Source organism: Falco biarmicus, chromosome 8, assembly GCF_023638135.1.
Source record: "Falco biarmicus isolate bFalBia1 chromosome 8, bFalBia1.pri, whole genome shotgun sequence".
NCBI classification, from domain to species: Eukaryota; Metazoa; Chordata; class Aves; order Falconiformes; family Falconidae; genus Falco; species Falco biarmicus.
In genome coordinates, this window is record NC_079295.1 from 35,909,759 (window position 1) to 35,931,822 (window position 22,064).

The 22,064-nt window shown below is 38.5% G+C and overlaps 1 protein-coding gene across 10 annotated transcripts in view; it reads right to left on the bottom strand.

Annotated features, from left to right (window-relative positions):
- NCKAP5 (NCK associated protein 5) overlaps positions 1-22,064 on the bottom strand; it is a 245,345-nt gene that overhangs the window by 22,348 nt on the left and 200,933 nt on the right. For 5 of the 10 annotated variants that reach the window (XM_056349061.1, XM_056349063.1, XM_056349060.1 and 2 more), the window contains 4 exons: positions 13,489-13,803; positions 11,182-11,318; positions 6,689-6,818; positions 3,811-3,998 (listed from right to left, as the gene is read on the bottom strand). In XM_056349061.1, the coding sequence (XP_056205036.1) occupies positions 3,811-3,998; positions 6,689-6,818; positions 11,182-11,318; positions 13,489-13,803 (770 nt within the window). The other 5 variants (XR_008823499.1, XR_008823500.1, XM_056349062.1 and 2 more) reach the window with 4 other exon arrangements.

A 22,064-nucleotide genomic window follows, 5' to 3' on the forward strand; every position in this document is an offset into this window, starting at 1 on the left:
AGCAAGCTCTAATATCTACTTGAACTGCAAGACACAGTGATTTGAACAGTTGATTTCCTTCATGAATCATCTGTACAACACACACAAACTGCTGTGTTGAGGAAGACTGTAACTTCACATTGTACAGACAAGCCTCTTTCATTAACTGAACCCCCTAGTTACATTGCTGATGCAGTCAACATTGTAACTGTGCCAGAAATGTCAGATTTCTCACGTATGTCACACAACTTAGGGAAAACAAGAGAATTTAGAAACTTGTGATGGGTATCAACCCCTTCCATAAAGCATGATTTCTTTGAAGTGCTCAAGTCATGCCTTGAAATACAAGCAAGCCTTGACGGTGACTCAAATTGAGTAATACGAAAGGACAAAAGAAAACAAGAATGGCTGTATTACAGAAAACAATTATGTGGTGGCTGGTTAAGGACAGAGAAGAAAACATATTTTTCTTGATGCTTTGGGAACATAAGGATGATTAAGTAATAAAATCTTTGACCAACTCAGTTACTTCTCCAAGGGAACAAAGCTGACAATAAAAAGTCTTGTGTCAGTTCTTGTTTGATCATAAAGTAAGTTTTTAAATAAAGGGCCTGGGTGAGGGAAATTTATCTTGTTTTTTGAATTCTTATAAGAAGAAACAGATCACTGAGCTTTTGAAGTCTAAACAGTGAATTACTGAAATGTGAAATACTTTTTTTATTGCAAAAATAGCCATCATGATGTCAGCAAACTGCTCGATGCACTAGCAGTTGCTGCTACAGGGAAGAGGAACAGCTGTTTAATGCAGGCCTCACTGCAGTTTCACTAAGTAGGTGTCTCCCATGGGCTGACTGCAGTGGACTTTGGATCAGGTGCTGCATATGTTTTATGAAATCAGAGAAGTTACTGTTCAATTAAAATTAATTTGATTCATATAAAAATTATTTTTTCCTGTTCTGAAAATCCTACATGAAAACACACCATAGCTGTTAATTTAAGTGAAAGTTTTATGTCTGTGATTCAATGCATCTTATTTCTTTCTTTGAAATTGCCATTTGTTTTTCTTGTCCAAAATTCTGCGGTGTACGAAAGGATGACATTATTTCAGAACATGCTTCCCAGGTCAAAGTACATGTAACATAAAATTGGTCTTAGTGATGAGAGAATTTAACCAGGATAGTGTTTAAGACTTGGCAGGTAAGAAACTGGAAAAATAAATAGTTCTTCTTTCAATGTGTAAAAGCCTTTTTTGATTCCTCAAACTGCCCATTCAGTGTCCTTTTATCATGGTAATCACCCATTGGTTATTTCCCTTTTGAAACTCCTTCTGTGCAATGCTTTTTTGCAGATAAAACTTCGGCATATACTTTGGGGGTAATGCTGGTGAACATGTGTGGTGAGGAGACAATTGAAATGACAGTAAGTCTGGGTTAACAGAGCTTCCTGCCAGAATCCCTCATTAGAGCACCCAGTCTGAAGCCACTATCATACTGGTGCTGTACAGTCCAATTTAATTGGGCTGAGGAACGGATACAGTACACTGCTCTTTTCAACAAGCAGCACAAACTCATCCTGCCCATCACAACACTTGGTTGTTCTATTTTCTAAAGGCTTCACGCACAGCATTTGGGAATGAAATTCAAAGCACATAGCATTTCCTTTTTCAAAATGTCAAATACTATGCATGAAAGCTGCACCCCTTGCCCGCCCTCCCCAAATTTATCTGTTTTGTTTTTTTTTTTTAAAGTTGTTGGACTTAAGTGCCTGGGTTTCTGGTGTCCCCCTTTTTTTGGGGTAATGTTCCAGATCACACAGTTCTAATTTAAACAGACTGTGGATCTTCCTGGGTTGGATAAATTACAGCTCAGAAAAATTTGCTGTGCTGGTTCAAACAAGGAGTTCAGGGCAACCTGCTTTTCATGGTTACTGCTTCTCATTTGTCATTCTGAAAAGTTTAATACTAATAGGCAAATCTCTAGTGCTTTATTGAGCTTTCGCTGTTCACCAAGAGGCAATGCTGTTTTGAGAGCTATTTCAGATCCTCAGAAAGTAATCTTGAAAGTCCCCCAACACAGTGCATGAAAAATGCTAGTGCAGAGTTATACTTGTTGCCTTCTAGTTTAATGATGGATTTTTACAAGTATCCTAAGGCTATTTCCCTAAGTTTTGTTTACATTTTGATGCTGATTGGGCACATTCCAGAGATGTCATATACAAGAAAAGCATGAGAAGAATGAATTAAAAGTAGATGCAACTCTGAGCCACTTTTCTATAGTGGAATCAAATCTAACTGCTCTGTTAATAGCAAAAGACCTTGGCCTTCAGAAAGCAGAACTGATTTTTACGTATTTTTATATATATGCATACATAAATACTGAATTTCATTTGCATAATTAAGCTATGCATTTCTAGATGTTGAAGATGAAGAATTATGTGGATGCTCAAATTATCTTCCTTCCTCTATCCTTGATAATACACTTCTACTACCTTTTTATTTTTTCTTCCTTTTCTTCTTCCCAACTATGAAACCAGATTCTTCAAAATTGTCCTATCTAATATGACCCAGATATATTCAAACTGAATCATATTCTGGGTAGTAGTGAAATTTGGTTGATTGTGAAATGAAGCAGATGATACGTTTCAGGATTTTTCTTTTGAAGTTTGTGAGTCAATTTAATATTCAGTTAAGCAGGGCTTTCATGCCAGCAGAGTTGGAATAAACAGGGACATTGCCAGTTTGTTCCACACATTCCTTCTGCACATTTGGCCTGGGTTCCTGAGAGCTGTAAGACTCTAACTCTGGTTAATCACCTTTGCAGTTACAATGCACAGTGATTTTCTGAAGCTAAAAACTGGAGTCTGGGAAGGGACAAAAATTTTTTTTCACTTATGAACTATACCACTATGCTACAAAATAGCAGCTCACTCACTGTTTTCTGCTCCCACCTTTGATTATACTGTAACATACCCAAAATATCCTGAATGATACACACAGAAACAAAAAAGCTTGCATTTAAGAAAAAGAGTTGGGGAAAGAGATTGAACGTAGAGGCAAAATGATTACAGTGGATCATGGCCGGGTGGCTGTATTTTCAAACAAATAGGCTTGTTAGAGCAAAGGAGAGAAAAAGTGAGAAAGTAGTGTGAGGATGAGAGAAGACATGAAAAAGAGGAGGAAAAGAGCAGACTAAGAAGTTGCTTTTCAGGGTTGTTGAGACTGTATGATGTCAGGTTCAATGCTTTTAGACATAGAAATAGCAAGTGGATTCACATGAAGTAGAGAAAATAAATGTGTTTGTTCAGTGTCAAGATCCACCAATCAGATCAGGACTGATCTTCATCAAAATAATGTTTTAAACCCTCAAAAATTAGGAGTTCCATAGCTAACACCAAAAGTTATTTCAAAAGAGATCAGAAGATAGCTGATTTCCATAGCACAGTTTCATCTGAATTTTCAGGAATACTACTTCAGATGTTTAAGTCACTTACTACATTGTTATGTTATACGTATTATCCAACTACATGTGAAGGAGCAGCCTTAAAAGATGAATTCGAGCCTGAAATTTCAACTCCTCTCTAATGGTAGAGTGCTAGCACTATCCTGTCTCTACTTGTCAATTTTGGAAGTCTAATTCTATGACAGCTGAGCATCAGAATGTACCATTCAGTTCTAAAAATACTTAGATCTTCACTCTTCTGCCGGTCATGCTGTTTTTTTCTCCAAGTCTGCCTGGTTTTTGTGATCAATCAACACATTCAGGTAAAAACAAGAGACAAATGAAAATAATCATGAATAAAATGAGAGGTAATATAAAAATCACAGTAACTCACAGTTGGACTCTCCTTGCCCTTGCTGTCTTTACTGGAAGCTCCGCTCAGCTGCTCAATTAAACTGTAATGTGTTAATTGTTCAGGTCCATCCTCTCCAAAATGGCCACAGAGACTGTGCTGGTATAAATCCAAGATTGACATTGGGTTCCCCAGAAATGACTTTCTCTGATTTTGTTTTTCCTGCACAGCTGTAAGAGATGTCAAATACAGCATTATTCCCGCATATTTAATTATTGAAATGCAGTCTACATACATTGTAATGTAATTCTACATTTTTAAAATGTATTCCACATGTTTTAAGGTATCTGAAATTCAATGTAATAAAAGCATTAAAATATGAGCTCCTGACTCTCCAATCAATGCATATACAGGGGACTGTTCATACATAATACTCAAGGTGAAGGAGATGGTATGAGACAGCCAGAATTAATTTCCTTTCTGTTTTAATTACAGACAAGATGGTTAATTTTGGGGTATTGTTCTACTTATTTATTCGCTATATGTTTTTGTTCTCTTTTAATAGCCTTACATGGCAGATAGGCTGAATTCCTTTAGCATGTCTTTCAGTCCCACCATATTTGATAATCCTTTCTTAGCTAATGAATATAACAGTTTTTAAAATACACTAGTAAGGTAAGAAACAGGTCCTACCTATTTTTTATGGATCCTACTGTAATACAAGAACATTACAAATAAAAACCTCAGTTTCCAAAGTCCAAGGCTGAAAATTCATTCAGAAGATCAAAACAAAACCAAAGAAATTTTCTGTAGCTTCATGAAAATGCACAAGAGACAGAGACTGACATCTAGCTTCTTTCCTCACACTTCTTGCTACACAAACTTCAACTCTACCTTGTAATCTATAGCATTAGAAGAGCTGCTGCTTCCAGCGCCTGCAACCAAATCGCATCAGGATAAAGCCTTCATGAAATTGGAATCAAAACATTTTCATGGTTGAAACAGAAGAACTTAGAATATTTGGCTTATTCCCTGCTATTCTACTGACCTTCTCTGTAACATTGGGCAATGTACTGGGAGTCTCATCCAAAGGCCACTAAATCAATGAAGGTCTTATCATTGACTTTTAATAGCCTTTGCATTGGGCACTCAATCTTTCAAGTCTTTCTGTTCACTGCTCATAAATGAAAATTAAAAATCATTCCAACACTGTAACTGTGCAACCAGTTCATTTATGTTTTGGGGACTCATCTAATAAATACAATTATCTATATGTATTAAAATATTCTCTACGAATTGGTTTGCTGCAGCCCCTGCCTCAGCCTCATGTGGATGTTCTGAGGTTGTATCACTTGTGTGCATAAAGAAGCTAAGATCTTTGAACACAGAATGGAATAAAGTATTTTTATTAATATGATGTGAGAACTGCATTTACAGAGCACAGAACAGAAGCCCTGACTACAAGAAAGGACCATAGCAGAAATACTTTTGCAATAACACTTTATTGTAATTTTCTTTTCTATTTGTCTCAGTCACAATTATGAATTTTAGTTCTGTTACTAGCCCCAAAGCCATATACATAAAATTAATGATTTGCTATGTAAAATGGTGACTTCAAGTCATTCTTAGGTATCATTAAACTGGGGATTTGCTGCCATTTAATGCAACCGCACACACGATAAAGTTTTTTTTTTTTTGCAAATTGTGATCAATACAGAAAAAATGCTTATCTGCCTCTTTAGCAAAATACATTTTTCCTGTATTAGAACACTATTTGTAAAAAGCAACACCTGCAAAAAGAAGTGTTTACGGGCTGAGTTAAATGACTTGCAACATTTCATACCTATTAAAAATATAAAGTTACAGGAGTAATGTAAATAAACTGTCCTAGCTTCCTACTCTGCTCTCTCTCTGGTGGAATCAAAAAAAATGGATTAGCTCTGAAAATGCCAACTTTAAGTCCAAGTCCCAGCAGACGCTAAAGAGCACAGTATGTCTGTCGACATATCTAGCCATCCACAGTATTTTTAATGCATTCACCACTGCAGTATCTACTGTAGGTGCTAATCTCTGCTAGGTCAAGCTCACTGCTGTGCAGAGGGTCAGTGCAAATCCTACAAATCACTGAAGTACTGCTTAAGCTCTCAGGACTTCAGTGGTGCTGAGACTTTGCACTAGCCTTTGCACTCACCAGAATTTATCTCCTGCAGGGAAGCCATCGGCAGTGTAGGCAAGGATATGAGCCGCACACTCCTACCCCTCCCAGAGGGCACACATCTGCACTGAAAAGGTGGCTTGCATCACAGCAAGCTGGTGGTCAAGACGAGACAGCAATTTCTTGGGTTATTAAACACAGAAAACTATTATCTCAAGAACTTAACTTAATGTGTTTTTACCTAGTGGAATTCAGTAAATTCCAAATTGCCAACAATTCTCACAAAAAGGTTTGATACTTGAAAATGGCAATAAATACTCAGAGGACAATAAGAGAGACTTCACTATGGCACCATAACCAGCACCACTTTGATACAGAGGTTGGAAAACTATGGCCTTGATCATTACATTATTTCAACTGCCTAATATAATTGAAAAGAAAAAAAGGGAAGCTATCTTTATAGTCACCACTTAGATTTTGTAATAATGTAACAGAAGAGTTCTTTTTACTTACACTGCAGGGATTTATGCACAAAAATCTGCAAGTTAAGCCCCTGCTAGCAAAAACTGTGGAAGAGAGGAAAAAAAGACACACACATAGAGTAAAAAGCAAGAAGTAATATCAAGCTAATGGAAAATTAGACTGAAGTAAAATCGGGGGTTAGAAAGTGAAAACTAGATGGAAAGTTCAATGACAAACACTATCTGCTGCTGAGTCAGAGTGGAGATGAGGGATACACATTTTTATGTACAAATTTTCAATTACCTTGTTTGTTGTTCTTTGTTAACTCTACAAAAGTCTCCTCTGCAGTTCTAAAATAATTTGTTTCATACTCTGGCTCCAGCTCAGTGTCACTGCTGCTTGCAGAGTAAGTACACACTCTCAGAGCTCTGTCCTGTACAAATAAGGGTATTGCAATCATTCAGATGATGCATATATATCAAAATAATGCTGAAGATGGTATTACGAGTGGAACATCTTATATTCATCATGCAGTATAAATTGATAGTCCAGCTTGAAAAAAGTCTGCATTACTAGTGTAACTAATCACTTCTCTTTCAAGCAAGGAATCATCAGTCTGACATGGGAGAAATAACACATTCTTCCTGGTAAGTCTCCTGAGTTAGTCTGGCAGAAACAGTCCAGATTATACCACTTTTTTCACTATTACATTATTTTCATATCTACCAACATTTTCAGATAATGTCATCCACCAAGTTAAATTTTCAAACTTCACAAGTATGTTTAATACAGTGTATTTGTAACATGTAAAATTATCACACAACAAATAGTTTGTTGCAATTCTAGAGACCATTAGGATGGCCAGTAGACGATATTCATGCTTTCTATATTAGTACATCCTAAATTCTTCCTAATTTCATGTTCTTTGTCCTGGCATTTACATTACAGTACTGGAGAGCCCTTAATTCCTCGCTGATTCCTATCCCATTTCTCTTCCGGAGGCAACACTAAGGATTTTCTTCTGCGAGTAAAGAGGAACACTGACAGCTCTGGACAGCTTCTAATCATGGAAGACCTGAAGACTTAAAACTTCTAGGAGAAGCAGCTCAGTACAATAAAACCCACAAAACAGGTACAAATACCACCTGCTATTCTAACCCCAACTGCCAATCAGAGAATCAAAAGAGTTTTTAATTCTGTTTTTCAGAGAGTGTTATTTCCTCATCTTCCCATTCATGTCACAGTTTTTAACTCATGCAGAAGGACATCCAACTTCATAGGAAGCACATACTTGTGGAGAGGGGACCAGGCCTGAGGATACCTGCATGTAGCCGGGTATGCCCAGCTTTACCTGTAAAACTGGGAGACTACAAGTCAGCTGTAGTCCCGAAGCCATTGAACCACATTCACATATCAGCTACACCCACGCCGACCTTCTGAGTCTTAGGCAGACAACTTAGCATAACACATGTATCATGTAAAGATGGTTTTGGAACTGGAGGTGGTCAGTCACGACTGGCTCAGGGTGAAGAACATACTGATGTGGTTGTTACTTGGAAGCCAACACTACTGTGCTACAGAGGATTCACCACCAGTTTGTCAGTGACACACAAGACAAGCAATTTTATCTCTGCTTCTGTTCTAAATCAGAAAATTATAGAACAATTTAGGTTGAAAGAGATCCTTAAGATTATCACGTCCAACCATTAACAACACTGTCAAGTCCACCACTAAATCGTACCCCTAAGCACCACATCTACATGTCTTTTAAATAACTCCAGGGATGGTGACTCAACCACTTCCCTGAGCAGCCTGTTCCAGTGCTTGACAGTGCCAGAGAGGGGCCCACACCTGGCACAGGGGTCAAGGGGCGGCCACATCGGGCCGAGCACAGGGGGACGGTCCCTGCCCTGGCCCTGCTGGCCACGCTGCTTCGGGTACCAGCCAGGGTGCTGCTGGCCTCCTTGGGCACACGGGGGTCCTGTTCAGCCGGGTGCCAGCCCCCCCAGCCCCTTCCCAGCCCCCTGCCCCCAGCCTGTGGCACTGCCTGGGGCTGGTGTGACCCACGGGCAGGGCCCGGCATGGAGCTGGGCTGAACCTCACACCCCTGGCCTTGGCCCATGGGCCCGGTCTGCCCAGATCCCTCAGCAGAACCCTCCTGCCCTCAAGCAGATGAACATTCCTCCCAACTCGGTGTCATCTGTGCACTGACTGAGGGCGTACTCAATCCTCTCATGTAGATTGTTGATAAAGATATTAAACAGGGCTGCTGGCTGGCCCCAGCATGGAGCCCTGGGGAACACGACCTGTCACCAGCCACCAACTGGATGTAACTCCACTCAGCACCGCTCCTTGGGCTCAGCCGTCCGGCCGGTCTCGTACCCGACACAGAATGCACCCGCCCCAGCCACGGCAGCCGGTTCCTCCGGGAGATGCTGCGGGAGACCCTGGCAAAGGCTTTACGAAGGCCCAGGCACAGCCCCCAGCCCCTCCCGCGCCCGCTGAGGGACTCTCCCTGTCACAGGAGGAGATCGGGGTCCCTGGCACGGACCTGCCTTCCATAACCCCGCGCTGGCTGGGCCAGATCCCCCGGCTGTCCTGCACAACTCAACCCCATCATCACCATCGTTAAGCTCTAGACAATCAAAACACTCCCTAGCACAGAGGGCTACTGCCTCCTCCCTTGCCTGCCCTTCCAAAGAGTTGACAGCCATCCACTGCAGCACTCCAGTTGTGCGAGCCATCCCACCGTGCCTCCGTGATGGCAACTATGTCACAGGTTTCCTGCTGCACAGTGACTTCCAGCTCCTCCTGTTTGTTGCCCATGCTGCGTGCACTGGTGTAGATGCACTTCAGTTGGGCTGTTGATCCCACCACCTTTTTGGAGGGGATAAGCCCCAATTCCTGTGTGACTGTTCTCGGGTGCTTCTGTGGTTTTTCACACATCAGTAATCCCTGCGTCTTTGCTGCTGCATGGGTCTCTGCACCCTGCCTCCGCTGGGATGGCAAACTGAAGGACCTCGCTAGCACACTGTCCCTCAAACACTGGTGTACTATCCCCAGGATTATCTCTAGTAAGCCTGGGTTTATTCCTTTCTCCCTTCCAATTTAGTTTAAAGCTCTTTCCGTGAGCCCTGCTAACTCCTGGACAAAGATCCTTTACTGTCTTTGAGACAGGTGTACCTGTTGCCAGCAGGCCCGGTGTTGTGTAGACTGACCCATGATCAAAAATGCCAAAACTCTGGCAGTGACACCAGGGTCGGAGCCAGGTATTGATCTGCTGGCTCTTCCTGTTTCTTCTCTCATTATTCCCTGCAACTGGACCAATAGAGGAGAACACTACTTGTGCTCCTGATCCCTTAACCAGTTGTCCCAAGGCCCTGAAGTCTCTCCTGATTGCCCTCAGACTTCTTGTTACAACTGCATGGCTGCCTGCCTGAGCAGTCAGTAATGGGTAATAATCTGAGGACTGTACCAGGGCAGGAAGCTTTCCCTTCACATGTTTAATGTGGGCCCCAGGGAAGCAGAAGACTTCAAGAAGTGGGTCTAGTCTGCATATTCAGCCTTCTGTTCCCTTCAGAAGGGAGTCTCCTATGACAATGACCCATCTTTTTTCTTTATGGAAGCAGTTTTGATGCAGGGCATAGGTTGACTTAACCTCCATGCTAGATGAACTATTGTCCTTGTTACTGTTTGGTTCCACTTGCAGAGCCTTGTATCTATCATGCACAGGTACCTGGGGAGGTGGGGTGGTCACAGGGGAGACCTGTCCTGATGCCATTGCCGCCTGTCCCTTAAGTCACAGTGTTCAGCCAGGTGGGGAAAGGACAGGGAATCCTCTGTGTCATGCGTCCTGTCTGCCTGTTGGGCCTGTCTCAGGGAAGTTAAGGTGTGGTTCCAGTACCTATCTCTCTCTTGTGCCCCCCTATACTCCTCAACCTACTTACCTCCTCTCAGAACTCTGCCACTAAGAAGAGGAGTTCCTCCAAATATCCAGAGAATGGTCCATATAAAAATGCGAGATACCTCAGTTGGTAAATACATGGATGCAAAAAAGCTACGCAACAAAATGTTTTTAGCTTCTTGCAACTAGCAGTCTGACAGTTTCCTTACTTAACGCCCACTTTCTTGATAAAGTTTTTTTCTCTCTTTGCTAACCTGCTGACCCTGTACTTTTCAGGGGGCTTCACAGCTTGGCATTCCTGACTATGAGTAACTTGACAACCATCAGCAGTAGCTTTCACACAGGTATATGTATTTGCCTGTTCTTTCTGCAGTTTTCATTAAAAGATTGAAGGACAGACAGATCATTGCAAGGATTAACAAAAACCACAAAGAAACATGTAAGAAGAGTATTTTCCTGTTCACAATACTTCCATAGCACATCCATTCAAACACTTATACTACACAGTCATACAGACAACGAAACCTAGGCCGGGGCAGGGAAAAAAAAAAAAAAAAAAAAAAAAAAAGAGATCCAACTCTTATGGAAAGCCAACAAACAAGATCAAGTTTCTTGAAGAGAAAAATGGTAAAAGGTCTCAGTTTCTCCATGTCTATAAAATGACTGTGAGGAATCTTAATTAAAACATGTTTGTAAGCCATGAGGACAAAGTACCTTTGGGTGCTGTATTATTATTATTAATAAATAATGAAATTATAAACGAAGGGCAAGAAAATAAATAGAGCTGTTAGATTGCTAGTTACTCTTCCACTATATTAAAAACATTTACCATTTCTGATTCTTTTACCACAATACATATCTCATTTAACAGATGGCACTTCTTAACTTATACCTTTGTTTTAGTAGTTTTCTTGGTGGTCCACTCTGGAAGAACTTTTCTATTTTCCACAGTTTCTTCAGTATGCTCTAATGAGGCAGAGGTCACAGAACTTGGTTCTTGTTCACTCTGCTTTGCAAGGTTAATTATTCCTGAATTAAGAGAGACATTATTTAAATTGTAGGTCTCACAGCATCTTCATGACAGTGTTTCAATTATAATCCAGTAAAAACTAGGGGCAAGTCATGATACTTTCATTATGTCAAATAATATCTTACTACTCAAAGGAACAATTGACTAACTTACTGGAATAATTCTAACAGCTACTGTTGCAGAATTTGATCCAAAGCCTTTTCTAGTTAACAAGAGAAAAGGAACACACGGATTTAAATCCCTCTATTAATTTTAAAACATATACTCTTTCACATAAGAAAAAAACATTCAATACTACTAGGCATTGTAGGATCTGCTTTTCTATTTTATGTCCTCAGAGAGAGAACAGTCTGTTAACATAAATACAATTAGAAGTACCTTTCTAGCAGAAAGCTAGCCTTTTTATTTGCTATATTTGCACTACACAAAATCAGAACATCAAAGAAGATACATGGTGCATATGAATTAAAGTGATAATTGTAATTTGGATGAGAGAGTGAGGGAGAGAAGAATCAAATAAAAAAATTCTAGTAAAGAGTGAGTTGACCCCACCATCTGATGTATGCTACTTTTTTTTAACATCTCTTCATGACAATTTAATTAAGATACAAACCTTACAAGGTTGGTGCAGTGAATATTAGCATTAAGATCAGAACAATCTTACTGCTACTGACTTCTTATGAAGCAATTCAATGCTTGCAGTTTCTGTTCAATTTGTTATAATGACAGTGTTTAATCATGGACTCTATAGTACACTGCTGAATTGAGGTCACACATGTGGCTATTCAAGCATGTAGCATATAATCTATAACTAAGATTTCTCTTCTGAATCCTTCTTAGCTGTACCATTAATTAACAGTACATTTATTTAAAAAATACTAAGTATTAAACCAGCTTTTATTTAGCTTTGATTTGAAACAAGTAGGGGAGTTGTCAATGAAGCATACAATGTGTGTTTGCAGTCTATTATACCACTAAAATACTGCACTGGGAATATGGCTAAATCAACTAAGTTCTAAGATATTAAATTAGAATTCTGCTGTTATGTATCTTATGAACAAACAGAAGAGACTTTTTTCCTTCTAGGCTCAATAGACATCAGCTCATTAGCAGAACACATATTTGATGGCTTTAAACTAAGCTTAAACGATGTTTAACCTTACATGCTAATTACCTGGAATCTCTCTTAGAGTAATACAGATTTATGCAAGTTAAACACTCACAACTTTTATCGGAGCAATAAATATTTCTGCTGACAAAGTGCTAACAACCATAACCCCAATAAATACATGACATTGCATTTGGTCAAGATAAAACAATACTCTTCTCCATTAAACCAATTACTTTTACTGCATTTTGTACCATACCTATCATGCTGACTATAAAAAATTTGCTGTTATAAATGCTGTATGTAATAATTTCTAATGTTATTGACATATATTAATATCTCAAAACCTTCAGAATTGATTATAAATGGTCAATGTGCATTTACAAAAAATTGCACAGAGTTTAAAGGAACTATTTACTAATACAAAGTTGTTTTTTTGGGGCTTTGCTGGATTGCTAGCCCTTTTATTCCTTTATCAGCTTTTGTTTTATGGTTTAAACACACACATAGCTGATTAAGTGAAAGTAAGGTATTTTATGTTTGTATACAGAATTGTTTCTGTATAATGTAGAAAAGTAATAAGTCTTGTTTAGGTCAAGGCCATATACTCATAGGGACAGAGTTTATGCATTGAGGTCATATGAGTCTTTAGTCCAAATCTGGTTTCAAAAGCAAGTATATATGAATATATCTTTTCCATGTCACAACATGGATATGTTTTGTGCTTTGCTGCAAAATCTGATCCTGAAAATCGCTGAACATCTGCATTCTTATTCAAGTCAAATTCCAAGGCTGGCATATGTTTTTTCTTCAAGTACAGTTTCTTGAGAAAAGGATTTAAGTACTTAACACATTTTTCTTCCTCAGATAAGCATTATGTGTTACAAAATTTCCATATGGACAGGTCACAAACTTGTTAACCTTATGCATTCATCAAAAGAATATCTTCTGCTCTGCATTTAACATTTCTGTTATCAATAGTCATTATTATAGGACTTCTGCTAATCAAAACAGACGTCAGGGCAGAAATAATGTGATTTTCAGTGTAATTGACATTTTACCTGAGGAAGCTGGTTTTGGAAGGCGACTTTGAAAAGGTCGTATACCTTTGGCAGTCATGGCCGGATCCGATGTTGAGTGACTAATTATGCTTTCTACAGACTCCTGGCTCTTAGCTGTTGAAGGCACTTCTCGCTCAAGAGTTTTGGCTTTTACTGAAGGAGGTGAAAGCAGAACTTGCTCAGATGGTGCAAGGTCTTCTGTTTCCAAGGCTGATTCTTGTCTAGAAACATGTCGCCCTGTAGAACGGTTCCCTGAGTCAGGGAGGGGGAAGGTTCCAATCCCGCTGTCCAGCGTCCTCATCTGGCAGCAAGACTCTAAGATACAGGAAAATTGTGTGACAGGGTGAAGCTAAAGGTGTCATTGGTATTTAAAGACAGTGAAAGGTTCTATGGGAAAAAAGGGCATCTTCATGGGAAGGTTTCAATGAAAGAAAAAACATTTTGCATTTTGTGAGTATGCTGTTAACTGCTATTTGTATGCTTTTGACGCAACACATCTAACTGCATACAATGAAATACCATTCTGAGGTGCAATTAAACTAACAGATGCCAAAACACTGAAATTGGTCTGCTTCAGAGTTACTGTGTGATAATGAATAAGAAGGGCATGACCTAGTTTGAAGGCCCACAGAATGTCTGGAGAGTACCAGTGTGAGGCCCTCAGCAGCATAATGTATTTCTTCCTACGTAAACCCACACTGCACAAAAGCTTGGCCTCTCCATACCTCTGCTTGCTTAATTGTTTCACTTACAAGAAGATGTTAATTAAAATGTATCATTTATCCTTACATAAAACTAAGTTCTACAGATTTTCCCAGAGATACCTGTCTGTCAGAGCATCCTGAAAACTTACAGCAACAGCCATGTCCTTGTTTACCTTCTTATGCTCTGGTTCCGCACATGCCAATTTAGGTAAGTCTCCACTTTCTAACACAATGTCAGACAGAGTTGCCTTAAGTACTTGGTAGGGAAGCAGTATGGTCACACGTAGCCCTCCAGCTTATTCATCCTACTGGACAGGTGCTCTACTAACCATGCAACAGAGAGAGATGCAAGTGCAGAGATGTGCACTTTGCTATTCTAGCAACTAGGATGTAACAGCACCACCCTGCCCTATCGTTTTCGATTGATTTCCAGTGACTTGCCTTTTGTTCGTATAATGAGCAAACAATATTGAAGGGACTATGATGGCAAGGTCCTTCTGAGAGGTATAAACACCAAGGAGGCAACTTCAGCATTAATGGCTGGAAAATGAGCATAATTTAGGTTAAAAGTCTGGAAACATCCCCTGACAGTGAGATCTTCAGTCTGTGGCAGACACTCCCAAAGGAAGTAGTGGAATTTCCTTTGCTTTGAACAATTTAAGGCTACACTGGATAAAAGACAGATTGCAGTGAACAATGGTACTCTAGCAGGAGATGCAGAATATGACCCAATATATCTTTTCCATCTCTATTTTCTGTGTTCCTGAGTATTGATTTTTTTTATGGTATGTCTATTTGTTATTTAAGTCTGTTGTAGTTAGCAGTCCTCTGTCAAGTCATTTTCATTATTTTTTCCTCTGTAGTGTTTCTAATACTCTCAGAAATGCAGAAACATTTATCCTCTATGGGCTTTGCCTCTTTGTTTTTGAAATAAGAACATTAACATGCTAATTTTCTGTTAATATCTTAATTGCAATGGGCTTTATTTGATAGCAAGTAAGAAACCACTTACAGATAAATTAAACATCTATTTATGTTTCCTGGTTCTTGTCATAAGAGAAGCAGTGTGTATTTACATGGTCCTCATGACGTTATCCGTGTCACTCAGGATCAAAGAAAGACTGACAGTCATACTGAACACATTAACTTTACAGGGTCTAGCTGAGCTGTGACAGCAAAACAAACCACACTCTCTTTTTTAAATGGGCAACAAGTGACTGATTTCTCTCACACAATTACTGCATTCCAATTAATTCTTTACACAGGTAAAAGGAGATAAGGTGTGGAAGTCACAGCTAGCTGGCAACAATGTTTTCCATCATATTTTTGAGCTAATGTGCCATAATGATCTTAGAAGTTGCTGAAGGTTATCCAGGAAATGTGAAAAAGAAGAGAATTAATTTGGTTCTGCCGCATCAAAAGGAGTTATCCCAGCCACTGAACTCTCTTACTCTAGTTATCCTTCCTGTAAGATTTTTTTTTTTTTAAATAGTAAAATACCTAGCTAGAAGTGGGTGAACTGTTCCTCTCAGGACATAACAGAGTGCAGAAAAGTAAGTTAAAATGCTAGATGTCTGCCATTGACATTTACTCTGTAGACAATCAAGCTTAACCGTGTGTTAGCTCATGGACAGGCAATGCTTCAACTCTTGACTATTGATGACAGAATTAGTAAATAAAGGAAAATGTAGAATAAGAAAGGACTTCCATTAGTTGTCTCCTGACCAGAAGAAAGACATCTGTGCAAAACTGGTTATGCTGGAGAGGCAGAACTCTTCAGCAGAGACATGGAGTAAACTGGAGACACCACAGAAAAGAACTTCCTGAAAACAAAAATCTGAACTTTCTCCCATCTACTGTCTGTACGGTTAATGCTGGACCTGATTCTGCAACCCAGTTCCACAGGGACTCTGAATGATTTTGTAGCATTTTTTCCTTTCTGAGCATTCTCTAAGAAAATAAAAAGTAACTCCCTTCTAATTATTACAGGAAAATTAAGTAGACTCAAAATGTATACCAGTGAAGATGAACTGAAAAATGCTGTTCCAGCAAACTGGAAGATGAACACGATTTTGTTTTCTAAGGTCATGTTTCTTAAAATGACAAGGATTTGTCTTGCTGACAGTTACCTTTTCTATATCTAGGAATGAACCATGAAAGCAACGGCATAAAATCAAGAGAAATGAATACCAAGGGCTATACTTCCAAGAAAATACAGCCTCCTGCTGTTCCCAAAATAACTGGGAGAGCGATGGAGGAGCACACCAGCAGTGTCACATTCAATTAAAAGGAAAACCAGTTTTCATTGATTATAGTCTTCCTTCACAGAGACTTTATCCATGACAAAGGAAATACAGCAGGTGGAAAACAGATTTTTAAAAGAGCTCACTAATTTTTAATTCTGAACAACGGCAAAAGAGCCTGGATTTCAAAGTGCTCAAAGCTCAGCAGCTCCCACTGTGACACTCAAGAGACGTTTTTGAAAAATCCTATGACTCAACTATGTTAAGAAATCCTCAAAAACCTAGTCCTAAATCCAGAGAGTACACCACAAAATTCTTTATGGATGTTAATTTTTCACTAATAAAAGTAACTAATTCACCCCTAAAGCTATATTATACAAACAAAAAAGTATCTCTCAGAACAAATTGTATTACTAAATGAATATACATTATCTTGTGTTGTTTTTAAACTTTTATGAAGCAACTGCAAAATCAAAAAATACATTCCATATCTCAGTGACAGCTTTCAAACTGAACTGTTCATGGCCCATCTGATTTCATCAGTTGCACTGACACTTCTAATGACTGTTATCAGTGAGAGCTACACAAGACTACATAATGAAAATATGTAAAACTTGTATCTCTGATGCTCTGACAGTACTACTCAATAGAAGAAAAATGATTCTGCAAAACATTAAAGTCTGAAAAGAGTTATATACGAGCTTAATGGCTTCTCCCTGTGAATTTTTCCTGGCATACAAGTCAAATTCCTTGCCTGATTCTGTTTTTTCAGGTTTTTTTCCCCTCTTTCACTGCCAGGGAAGAAAGAAGCTCACGCATTGCTATCAGATTTTATAGTGGACACAGACAGACTCACCATCTGCCATTTCACTGAACAATCGGACTAGAATCTAAAGTCTGAAATACTGAAATAGCCCCTTCCCTCCCTCCCATCATGTGGATTTGAGTCTGAGCAGAAAATGAAGTCTTGGAAGTCTTACTGCAGAGGAACATTTCTCAAAACTGGAAACAGAAATAAGGAACAATGTAGAGAAATTTCTTGGAGATTGTGAAACTCCTGACTGCATGGAAATCTTTTGATGACAGGGTATTGCAAGAGCTTTGTGGACAATTTGAGAAAGACCTTTGATGTTGAGAAGCTTCTCAAACACTAAACAAAAGGAATTAACACTGCACAGAAAGTTTTCTGAAAGTCTGCTGAACTCCCTACCTCCCTAATTCTCAATAATTTTCAGGTTTAGTATTTTCACAGGGCGGATGACCATGCAGTTCATGTCCTACATCAGATGGACACCATGGTAATTTGTACTGTTGGACAGGCGCTGGCATATTTCAACATCACTGGTTTACCAGAGTTTTCTGGTACCAGTAGACCACTATGACCTCTTCAACATGGAGTCAACACCCAAAAGAGATAGAATAAAAAGGATCTTTGAAAACTGTACACCGTTCTGAGGGTATGGACAAGAGGGAAATAGAAAAGGGACATACTCTCAAGTGGTAGGTATCAAGAATTCTAGAAATGAGATCATCACTGGGGAAAATTACAATAGCAGCTCCTTCTGTGGGTTTTTTTACATCTTCCTATGAAATGCAAAAATTAAAGAGTTAGAGGTAAACATAGCCCACTGTCAAGAACTGACAACCTAGAATTCATTAAAGTCTTTTACGGCATTCCCCTGAGCATAGATAATTTTACAATGCATTTTAAATACCAGCATAAGGTCATTAAATCTAATTATTTTTCATCTTTTTTTTTTTTATTTCTTCTGAAACATTTGCCACAAAGATACCACCAACACACCAACTCTAGCTCAGAAACTACTCTTGGTAAAAATCATTGGAGACTGGGAGAGAACACTCAGGGAACCTGACTGCTGACCTGGCTTTTGTGTTCCTTCAGAGGCACTGGTATCAGTCACTCTTGAGAGTGAGAGGAGCCCTCGGTCTGAGCTGGTACCACGCTTTTTATGTTGTTATACAGCACCCTTCTCTGGTCCTCTTTTTATACAATGCACATGGAAGGAAAATCAATTTGGGGGAAAAAATAAAAGAAAACATAGAACAGCTACTATGAAGGGAATTGCTTCCAGAACAACACAAGAAATGTGGGTCCATCCTCCCTCAGGCTAAGTTCTACATTGATGGTTGCAAAATTACTCAAAATAGGCAATGGAGTAAAATCTGTCCTGCTTTTAGATTACACATTACTCTTTCTAATGTTGAGTCCTAGCACATATCCAAGAGATTTCATGAATTTCATACAATAGAAGACAGAAGGTAATGACACAGCTTTTAAACACAGCTTCTGACACACATTTCTTCAATAATGTGAAAATTTACTTTTACTAAGAGGGATATAATGCCACATGTTATTGTCAACAAACCTTTAACTGAATAACTGGAGAGTGTTTCAAAATGTTTCCTCAGGTAAAGTAAAGTTCACATTCTAATAAAGTCTTTTTATGTTGTATCTTAGAGTTTGACAGATGCTTAGTCTATTCACAAATCACATAGCAGTCTTTCTTTACATAGGGCCTGTTATATTTTTAACAAGTCTGTATCTTCACTCACAGTTATTTTGACCATCTAGTTAAAACAATATGTGAATTTTATTATGATGCTTAAATCATCCATAAAAACCTTTACAGAAACCACAAGATGCAAAGTTTTACCCACAGAGCTAAAATAAGGCATCAATCAGCAATTCTATTAAGCAGGTATATTGTCTTACGTGCATACGTAATGTCATACAAAATGGTCAGGCAATTCACCCACTCCGAATTAAACACAACAAAGGAGACATTTCTGGGTGTTGGCATGCAGGGAAGGACTTACAGGTCATGAGAGGAGATCATCATAGAACCTACCATGTTGTAAGTAAAGTTTTGCCTCTCTACCAACTTGTGCCATGACTGACAGAAGGCAGCCACCTCTCAGTGCTGCTTGAGGGGGTGAGGATTTCCAGAAGCAGCTCAATAACCTCAGACATTCCCCATGAGGTAGAACCATGATATTACTAATGAAACATACTGATGGATACCAGATGCAATTACTGCATACAGACATTATCTCTGCTTCAAATGACTGACACAAACTAACAGTTTCTATTTGGAGATGGCAAAGTTACAGAAGTGTATGTTACTTAACTTTGATGGCCAATCTATCTTAACACTAAAAATAAACAGAAAAAAAGAGAACAACTGTATATTAGGTCAAAAAAATCACAGGTAGTTCTGCTCACAACAGGTTTTCTATGTATTATGCTAGTAGCACAGGGACGTATTTTCTTTCAAAGAAGCATCCCACCTCATGAAAAATGTGGAATTCTCCCCTGTGCTCACCACTACAGCTGGTTTGAGATCTTCCTCACATAAATTTTCAAGTTTTGGCCTACAAAACTGCACAAGATTGACACAAATTTCAGCTGAAACCTTTGAGTAACCACCAGAATTTTCCACAGAAAGCAGACATTTTCAGAGAAAAAAATCAGTCAAAAATAGCTCTGTATCAAGAACAGTTTCCCTGGGAAATTTCCAGCAAGCTGTTTTCAGAGGTACAGATTCAAGCCTTGAAAGAAGGTTTTGAGAGATATGTAACACCGAATGGGCTTTCTTCAAGGAGTATCTAGGACACTAAAAACGAAAGGGCATAATTCTCATCATAACAGAATACACTAATTGTAACAAATTACCTTTCTTTGCATTAGAAAGTTCAAGACTTTCTACTAAACTGACACAGAGAAGCAGAGAACATGTAGTTATTTTTTTCTGAAACACCAAGCGAGTACAATTTTTCTAGTATTTTGAAACATGCCAAATTATTAATTAATACTTTTTTCTTTTTCAGAATAATATTTCAAATGTAAGCAGGCCTCTGCAAAATTGCTTTATCAGTTAATAAACATCTTTAGGCTACATGTGGCATTGGCAGGAAGAACTTAAACTACAGATGGCAAAACAGATCTCTTTATTTGCACATCCTTCTCTTCATCTGCAATGCTAAAGCAACCGCAAAAAAATGAATGTATTTCTGCCAAATCAATGTCAATTTTAAGTAGATTATTCCTTCTGGGTTTGCACCATAATTTGATCCAATTAGTCAAAGATGAATGCATTATTGTTTTCTATCTAGACTTAAAAGTATAACCAATATGTAAAACTAAAAACCCCAAAGGCTATCCTAGGTAAAACTAGAAAAGACTCAGGTTTTCACAGCGCTGATATTCCCATGGCTACTGCATTGGTGAAATGGAATTATTTCTAACATATACTAGGGAAAGGTAAATGAGAGAAGGATGGTGCAGTGTATTTTTAAATGATGAATCTACAAGTGAACTTCACTCATGGGTGCTTGAATATGGGATTACAATTTATGCTCATTTGTAATAACAATAAAAATAACCAAAACAATAAATACAGACTTTACCGACTTATTCAGTGCTCTTTCTACTGCTTCTCCCAAGTTAAGCTTTTTTTTTTTTTGCAAAACCCACCAACATCAATATGTCATTTGCCCAATAGACTGACAGTCGTCTTCACAGTTTTCCATGACCACTACCCCATCTTTGAAATGTATTTTAATACATTAACAGAGATTTTTTTTTCAGCAAGTCTATTTTTTTTTTCGGAAAAAAAAAAGTATGCAATGCTACATGATATTATAAAGACACCATTTAAATTACCATTTTGAAACAATGTATTGGGCCTCTTTGCCTGTTAAAAATTGGAAGTAGGGAAATTATTCACTATAAATATATTTGTTGATTTCTTTTTCTTTTCCTAACAAAGGATTGTCCAAACACAGAGAAATTCTCGAGTTCACCTAGTATTAAAAACAATGCACTAACTGTATAGGTATTATATCTCCATTATAGTGACTTTTTTTTGGAAGACCCTGTTTTCCTGTGATCTGCTATGATGACTAATTGCATAATCAAATGTCAACAATTCAGGTCTCTGACTGAAGACATGAATTAAAGCTCCTCAAACTCAATTAAAAATGGCAGTGAAACAACAAAATTAGGAATAGGCATCCTACACTCAAGAGTGAGAATTTGGAAAGACATATGCTGATACAGCTCAAATATAACTGATAATTCAGATGAAAATGTATTCTTCATTAACAGTCTACTAGATGTCACTGTAGAAAAGGGGCACAAAGTCCATGTGAGCACAGTTGAAACAATTGTTTAAAATAACAAGTCCTCATCCAAAATGCTTTTCAATTTGCTCAGTTGCACTTCAGGTATATGAATTAAGAGTTAATAGGCAATGCATGACTGAAGCTCCATACACACATCCACAGATGGTCCTAGCCAGAAGCAAAAAACATGTAAAGTAGAAAAGTTTCAAATAGAAGGAATCATACTATTATAGAGAATACTGGCATGTACTATCCTGTAATAAGTATGATAATCAGGCACAGTCCTGATTTGAGTGATAAAAACGAATATAGATTAGGCCAGACTGTAAAGTAGTGTAAATCAACATAGCAGCATTAACTTCAGAGTTGAAGAACCCGGCCATCCTGTTTAATTGACATTTTAAGCCTGAATGAGACCAGCAGATTCTCAGTATCTTGAATAATAATTAGACTGTATCCTATATATAACATATAAAGAGCTACA